At 62.2% G+C, this 8,073-nt stretch overlaps 1 protein-coding gene across 2 annotated transcripts in view; it reads right to left on the bottom strand.

The window, feature by feature from the left end:
• Positions 1-231: 231 nt before the first annotated feature.
• The window catches only part of PUF60 (poly(U) binding splicing factor 60), a 12,448-nt gene continuing 4,606 nt past the window's right edge, over positions 232-8,073 (bottom strand). The window contains exons 2-11 of one of the 2 annotated variants that reach the window (XM_081816683.1): positions 5,773-5,868; positions 5,569-5,658; positions 4,584-4,634; positions 2,236-2,397; positions 2,061-2,153; positions 1,698-1,911; positions 1,430-1,620; positions 1,154-1,289; positions 745-980; positions 232-655 (exon numbers count right to left, since the gene is read on the bottom strand). In XM_081816683.1, coding sequence (XP_081672809.1) covers positions 356-655; positions 745-980; positions 1,154-1,289; positions 1,430-1,620; positions 1,698-1,911; positions 2,061-2,153; positions 2,236-2,397; positions 4,584-4,634; positions 5,569-5,658; positions 5,773-5,868 — 1,569 coding nt within the window. In that variant the 3' untranslated portion in view covers positions 232-355. The remainder of the gene's footprint in view (positions 656-744; positions 981-1,153; positions 1,290-1,429; positions 1,621-1,697; positions 1,912-2,060; positions 2,154-2,235; positions 2,398-4,583; positions 4,635-5,568; positions 5,659-5,772; positions 5,869-8,073) is intronic. The other variant, XM_081816682.1, reaches the window with a different exon arrangement.

Genomic DNA, 8,073 nt, shown 5'->3' on the forward strand with positions numbered 1-8,073 from the left:
GGTCGGCCCCGCGACCCCCACCGCGGCCGGCCAGCCGCCCCCCAACCCGCTTCATCTACAAGCCTCTCCCAGCACTCGGCGGGAACAGGTGATACCGGGGAGGGGTGGGGTGGGTTGCCCCCCGCCCTCCCCCGGCGGCAGGGGAGCCCCTGCGCACTCTGCGGCCGGCCCTCCCCCCTTGCTCCGGCCCCCGGGAGCCCAGAAGCACAGGACCACTGCCACACAGGGATGTCGAGGGCCAACGGCATCTGCACCTTTATCCCCCCGCGGGCGGCTGGGCCTGAGACCCCAACACATCACTAGAAAACCCAGAGGAAACAAGGAGCAAGTGCAAGTCCAGGCAACCGGGCCAAGGTCACGCAGAAAGGTCACTGTTATCAAAACGCTCCTGGTCATACACTTCAGCCACCACCTTGCGGCCAGCAAACCAGCGCCCATTGAGGGCCTGGATAGCCTTGTGAGTCTCGGAGGCTATGGAAAACTCCACAAAAATCTTGACGATAATCTCCGCATCCTCCTCCTCGCCCTGCTTCTCCTGGTAGATGATGACGCGGTTGACAGCACCAAACTTGCCACACTCCTCGGTCACCTCCCCCTCCAGGTCGTCGTCGATGTCCTTGGGGTCCACCATGTTGCGCAGAACCATCACTGTGGACTGTGTGGGGGAGGGGACAGCTGAGTTATGGCTGGCTGGACCACTCCCCTCACCCCCTGCCGCCCCCACTGGCCCCGGCGGCTGCGCACCTCCTGCTTGCGGAGCAGCTTCTGCATCACCATGTGGCGGGCGCTGCTGCCCGAGATGCTCATGTGCTCCTGCTCACTCAGCATCTCTGGCCGCTCTGACTCGGGAAACAGCTCCTCCTCTTCCTTCTCCTTCTTGGGCTCCAGGAGACCCAGCGTTGGAGGGCTGGCCAGGATGGGGTTTACCACTCCCACAGAGGGGATGGTGACCGGAATGGGAGGCCGGGCTGGGGTCACACCTGCAGCAAACCCACCAGGTCCAGAAGTCACACTCCCCCCATCTCTGCCCTTCCCAGGAAGGTGCCCCAGCACCACTCAGCTGTGACTGAGCAATGTCTTACCTGGGGCGCAGAGGGCTATGCCCAGAGGACTGGCAGGGGAAGGAGGGAAGGCCTGACCCACCCAGGCTCACCTGTGATGACTCCTGGGGCCTGGGCAGCCATGACAGCCTGGGGCAAAGCCCCCAGAGGCTGGGCCAGAGTCAGTGCAGGGGACACCAGTCCAGGCGTGGCCAGGGTACCCAGCACCGCTGCTCCAGCCACTGCTTCCTGCAACCCAGAAGGCCACCACACTCAGTCCCCAATCTGGCTGCCTCCGCTCAAGACCACACAAAGAGCCAACCCCCAGAGGATGAGGGAGGGAGGAGCTGTCCCCACCAAGTGAACTATGCGACCGGACCCGCCCTCACCTGAGCTGTGATCTTGGCTGTGGCTGCAGCTGCAGCCACAGCAGCAGCAGGTGGGAGGCCCCCAGGTGTGGCAGGTGTAAGCAGAGGCATCGGGGGGGTGACAGCCTTGCCCACTCGCAAGTACTGGCCACCCAGATCAAAGAGGTTCATGGAAGACACGGCATCCTGGGACGACTGGGCCTTCTCATACTCTGCAGGGCAGGAACAGCAGTGAGGGTCAGCCACCGTGCCAGGTGGGCCCCGCCCTCACCAGTCTCTCCGAACTCACCAATGAAACCATAACCTTTGTGCTTGCCAGTTGTAGGGTCCCGGGCGAGCGTGCAAGATTTGATCTTGCCAAAGGCCTCAAATACGCTCTTGATGTCATCATCTGAAAGGTCCTGGTGCACGGAAGCCACATAGATGCGGTTGAAAGCTCGCGCCTCCTCAGCCAGCTGGTCTATGATAGGCTGGGCCTGCCCTATGTTGCTGGGTCGGCCCACCTGGGAGAGAGGCAGGGCACAAGCCCCCAGTCAGCACAGGCCTGGCCACGTCAGCCTTCAGGCTTCTGGACAGGCTGCTCTGCATCAGCCGGCTGACTGAACAGAGCACACTGATGTGCCAGCCCTGAGGCCCACCGCCTTGCCCTCACCTTAATGTTCCTGCCTCCTAGCATCACCGAGTTCATCTGCTCCAAGGCGAGCTGTGCGGCTTCTGGGACCTCATACTCCACAAAGGCAAAGCCCTGGGTGCAGGAACGTGCCGTGAGGCCAACAGAGCCCAAGGTGGGGAGGGTGGGGGGTGGGGAGGGGCAGACTAAAGCCCACCTTGTGCTTCATGGTGACAGAGTCCCAGGACATGTCAATGCTCTTGATGGGTCCAAAGGGAGCAAAAGCCTGGCGAATGGTGTCCTCCCCAAGCTCATAGTAGATGGAACCCACGTAGACCCGGCACATGATGGCCAGTGCCCGTTGCCGCTGAGCTGCCATCTGGAGCAGGACACAAGGGGAGAGAGAGCCACTGGCTTGTGAGGGGGTGGCAAGAGGCTGAGCAGCCCACTCCCCTCCTGGCCCACCTACCCAGCTCCGCTGTGGGGAGGGCTCCCCATGCGGCAGCACGGTGCAGGCTCCGCTCCTGTAGTCAGGGTAGCAGGGGTCAACAGGACCCTACCCCCAGGAAGGAAGGCCAGGCCCAAAGGCAGGACATGGACGCACCCCGGCCCATCCAGGTCCTGGGCAGACTGGCAGCAAAGCTGACAGGCGGTCGGGAGGCAGGGCTGCACGCCCTCCCACCCTGCCCACCTTCCAGTCTGGGGGCCAGGTACCCCAAGCTGGGCTGGAAGATCCTCCTAGGGTCCTGGTCAAGTGCTCCGACGGAAGAGGGAAGGGGAAGCCATCCAAGCTGGAGGGACCCACTAGTGTGGAGGCAAGAGAGGGGGCAGAAGATAGGGCAGCTACTGCCCAGAAGAGAGCCCAGGGGAGGAGGTCAGGAGCCCAGATGGGGGCTCCCTGGAGAGAGAACAAAGAGCAGCTGCTCATGCAGGGCCAACTCAGGTAGGGCCTTAGCATTTTGCAAGCCCCCCAGTGTGTTGAACACCTGACAAAAAAGGGCTGGCTGGAGCTCACATCTGCAGCCACAAGACCCAGCCCCCAGGAACATCAGAAGGTGGCAGAGCTGCCAAAAAGAGAAGCCCCAGGGCTCCCTGGAGCAGGGAGATAACAAGCCCAGCAGGCCCAGAGCTCTGCTTGGGCAAACACTGCCCCTGCACTGGGGCCAGCTTGGGCCAAGGGACCTCTCCACGCCCTCAGGGATGGGCTTCCCACCCCTGCCACCTCTACACGATGTGCTAGGCAGGGGGGTTCCCACAGCCACACGCAGTGGGCCACCAGGAGGAACTGAGCCCCGGGGAAGACACCATAGGCCCAGGACAGGCAAAGACAGGGCCCTGGCTCTAGCTTCTCCATGAACCGGGGCTCCCCTCACCCTCAAAGGGCCCCCATAACTGGAGACCAGTTTCCCTCTTTAGACACCAGCTGGCCTAGTGTATAGACCAGGCCTTCCCCTCCCTCAGAGAGGAACCTAAAAATAAGGTCCACATATCCCCCAAACTAGGAATCCTCCCCCCCAAATGGGACTGCCCTCCTCAAACTGGGCTCCCGACAAGTAGGCCTCAGGCCCCTGCTGAGACCAAGGACCACCAAAGGTGGAACTATGTCCCCTCTTGCACCAGGCCCCCCAACATGAAACCATCTACCCCTCGGGTCAAAATTCCCCAAGATAGGAGTACGTCTCCTCTTCAGTGTGGGCTTCCCAAAAGGTGGGCCAAGAGCCCTCTCCCTTACATCTCCCCACAGACAGCTGCTTTCCAGAGAGAACACTGGGTCTGTCTGGCCCTCAAAAACGGGGCCACATCTCCCCTGTTAGAGCAGCACACTCAGGGATGACCCCCAGGAAAGAGCCACGTTTCCCCCTCAGACTTCCTGGAGCGGGGCCTGGCCTCCTCCTCAGCTTGCCTCTGGGGGATGGAGGAGCATCTCCTTCCCAGACTCCTCCGCCCACGGCAGCCAAGGTCTCAGCTACCGCCTCTGCCTCCTCCCTGGCCCACTCTGGGCTCAGCCCAGCCCCTGCCTGCATGGCCCCTACACCTTGCTGACAGCCAGGCCCAGAGGACCAAGTCCTTGCCCTTCCCTCTGCTGCTTGCTTGGGACCCCCCAGCCCCCCACCCCATCCATCCATCCTCCCTCCAGGGTCTGATGGGGCCGTGAGTTAGGACTCTTCTCTCCTCGGGGGCCTGACCCCGACCCAGGAGCCCAGGCAGCCTGGAGACTGGCAGAGCTGGAGGCCCAGGCGCTGTGCCTTGTGCGTGAGGGCGACAGGGGTGCAGGTGGGCCTGGCGTGGGCAGCTACCCTCCTGGCCTGCTGCCCTCTGCAGTTACCTGGCCGGTTAGTTTTAAGGCGGGACCTCAGAGCAGATGGAGGCCTCCCCAGGGGCGGTCCCGGGTGGGTGCCCGCCCACACCACTGGCCCCGCCACGCCGGGCGCTCTGCTGCGCTCGTCCCGAGCTGGCGGGCAGGGCCGGCTAGGGGAGCAAGGTCCCCAGCACGCGGGCTGCACTGCCCCCCTCTAGCCCTGACTAAGGACATGAGCCCCGGAAGAAGTGAGCATTTCTATTGACCGATTGCAAAGGTGAGAGAGGATCTCCAAAGCCCATTGTCACTGCTGCCATCTGAAAGACAGTAAAGACAGAGTTCAGTCTGTTGGAGCCGAGCAGTCTCCCGCTCTTGTCACACCTCACTCAGACAGCGGCAAGGCCCGGAGTCCCCGCCCTGCCAGGGAGGTCCGCCTGCCTTCCCAAACTGCCAGCCAACTGGCCAGCCGCCGGCACCTGCCCAGGGGGGCCTCAGAGCCCCAGGTGCCCCGCCCCACAGCCTGGCCGGCGGGGCAGAAGGAAGGGAGGGGGAGGAGGGAAGGAAGGGGAGGAGGAGGAGGAGCAGAAGGAGGAGGAGGAGGAGGAGGAGGGTGCAGATGGAGCACAGTGAAGAGCCAGGGCATCTCCTGAGGGCTGGGCAGGGGGCGGGGGGCTCGAGGCCCAGGCACCTGTCAGCCTCGCCCTGGCCTCTTCCCCACAGCCATTGCTGCTTCTGGCCACAGGGCTAGAGCAGGGTGCTGCTGGAGGCGCCCCCAGCCTGTCCTCTCTGTCCTGGACCCCAGTTCAGGTGGTGTGGACTCACTGCAGGGGTCGGGGCCTGACGGCTCTTATCCGAGGCCGTGGGGATAGGGAGGAACGCCCCTACATGCTGCACCACCACATGGGTGCAGAGGCGACCTGAGGCGACAATTTCAAGTCCAAGAGGAGGAGCCAACTCAGGGTGCGGGCACAGCTACAGCGAAAGGGCGGGGAGGGGGCCATGGGCACTCAGCAGCTGGGTAAGGCTGGGCCACTCCTGCCTCACGGAGGAACCTGGGCGTCCCAAGAATGAGTCCTTGAGAAACAGAACCACAACACCTTGTGGGGATGGCCAAAGGCACAGGAGGAGGAAGAGAAGGAAGAGGAGGTGGAGGTGGCGGGGAGGGGCAGCGGAGGCTCCCCGGCCCAGGCGGGTGGGGCGGCCTCCAGCAGAGCCAGCGCCAGGCCAGAGGGTGGGGCCCTGGCGGCTCACCTGCAGGTTGGTGAGCTGCTGCTGCTGGTGCGCGATGGTCTGCTTCACCAGCACGCTCTTGATGCTCTGCTCCATGGCGTACTTCTTGGCCTGCGGGAGAAGGCGGTGAGGAGCACTGGGGGGCCCGGTCTGTGGGGAGATGCGCCTTCCTCCGCCGACTGCCCCCCCTCCATGCCCACAATTCCCCAGGAGGTACACTCTCACCTTCTGGAGGGCCTCTTGCTGCTCGGGCGTCAGAGGAGGCAGTCCCAGCTTCGCGGCTGTGCTCTGCCCGTTCTCCATCTTGATGGAGTCTGTCCCCTGGTGGTGGTGAGCAGGGAAGTCATTAAGAACAAGCTCAAGACCTCCCTCATATGGCCCCAGGAACCCCACCCCACCCGTCTCCCCCTACAACTGCACAAGGCCTCCAGCCCAGCCCATTCCTAGGGACAGTCAGGTCTGCCTTTCTGCCATCCCTGTGGCTGTCCCTAGGCCTGTCTCTCTCAAGACCCATGCCACTGAGGAAGGCAGGTACCTTGGGGGCCTTGGGACAACCCAGAGCAGCTGCAGGGCCCAGGCCACAATGGCCTCCTCAGGAGCTATGAAGACAGGCAGCAAGTAGTAGAAGGGGCCCAGCTCTTGTAGCAAACCTGACCCCAGAACCTCAGTCCCCTGCCATGCAAGAGAGCTGGCCCTGGCCATCCTTTATAAGGAAAAGGGGCCATGGTTCGTTCTCTGGATGTGCAGGGACTCCTCATTCCCGGACTACCTGGCGTCCACCCCTGCCCCCACACCTTCCCGCAGCCCCAGCCAGGGTCACAGACTCAGCGTCCCTGCTTGGGCGGAGTTCCAGGGATCAGTAAGGGAAAGGACCTCCCTCCCAGCACACCTCCATGCAGCGCCCCATCCCCCATCTCTGCACACTGTTGAGAACCTGGAGCTGCTCTCCCAGGCCACAACAGCCCAGAGGAGGGCTCCACCCAACCTCCACCAAACTCCTCCCTGGGCTGTGCTTAGCCCCCTGGGAAGAGAAGCCAGGAGCAGACAAGCCACAGAGGAAAAGTGGACCTGCCAGCACCCTACCCAGGCGAGCATGGGGACCAGAAGATATTCTGGGGGATGGGGATAAAGCAGGCACAGCCCGCTGCAGACAAATCCAATGTAACTAGGATTAAGTTTACATTCCTTCTGTCAAAATTCATTTGTAAGCTGTTTGCAGGGTAAAGAATACAGCCATGCGAGCAAAAAGAAAAACACAGTCACAGGACCAAAGAGTGTGTGTCTCAGGGATCAGATCACACCTGCCTGCCCACGGGTTCAGAGGGCCTGGGGCTACCCAGCAACTGCAAGGACAGACCACCGCCAGCCCCCTCCAGAGGGGATGTTCTGCAACTCCCAACACACAGCCTTAGGAGGGACGGCGGAGGAGGCAGATCCCCAATGCAGATGTGATGAGCAAGGACAGAGGCATGAAGGAGGCAGGAAGGGGCCAGCTGACCCAAACCCCAAGAACCACCATCCTGACGAGCCCAAGTACTGGGTTTCCTGCACAGGGTCAAAGGGCAGAAGGTGCCTGGAGGCCCCGACTCTGGTGACCCAGTCTGGCCCCTGAAGCTTGTCCTCTCCGCCCTCCCAGCTGGCCTCAAGCCCGGTTCTCTTTAGTGGGACAGAGGCCCTGAGAACCAGGGGCTGTGACTCTAGAGCAGGCTGTCACCATGGTAATCAATGCCAACCCCCTTCCAGCCCCTTAGAAACTTTTCAATCTCTTCTTTGTCTTGGTAAACAAAAGGCCCTTCTCCCATCAACCAGAGCAGGGGAGGGCTGGCTAGAGGGACGCCCTGGCCCCTTTGCCCATCTGCTTCAGCCCCCACAACTTCCCAGGATCCAGGATGCATACCATGGCCAGCCCTCCCCTGAGTGTGCTGGGGGGGCCACAGGAGGGCCCAGCTCCAACAGGCCCCCGGGCCACCTTGTTGAGCCCCCACTGGAACCGAATGGAGGCAGACGCTGCCATGGAAAAGCACAAAGAACCTTATTACCCAGCAACAAGGCCTGGCTCCACCTCCTATAGGACAAGCTCCCAAGGGTGAAACAACCAGAGCAGGACAAGATCTGCCCATGCCCCCTCTGAAGCCTGGCCCGAGTCCCACACAGACCCCGTGCTCTGACTTGCACGTTATTCTGCTTTGTTGTTTTATTTAAATTCGAGACTTCAAATGAAAATCTGTGTTTCTGGCTCTTAATATCCATCACATTCTGAAACAGCATGGCTGCCATCTTGCAGGACACGGACGACTAACAACTTACATGGCTCAGGTTCAGCCCCACCTGACCATCGTCACTATCTGCCCAAAGTCTGAAGACACACGAGGCTGCGAGCCACCACAGAAGCAGGTGGGCGCTACAGGGAGAGGCGGGAGCCGGGCCGGAGGCTGGGCGGTAAGGGAGCAAGACGGGCACTCCACCCAGCAGGCAGAGAAGAGTCCCTAGGGCTCCTCCCACCCCACCCCCATCTCTCTGGGCCCA

Source organism: Leptonychotes weddellii, chromosome 4, assembly GCF_054177405.1.
Source record: "Leptonychotes weddellii isolate Sample4059 chromosome 4, ASM5417740v2, whole genome shotgun sequence".
NCBI classification, from domain to species: domain Eukaryota; kingdom Metazoa; phylum Chordata; class Mammalia; order Carnivora; family Phocidae; genus Leptonychotes; species Leptonychotes weddellii.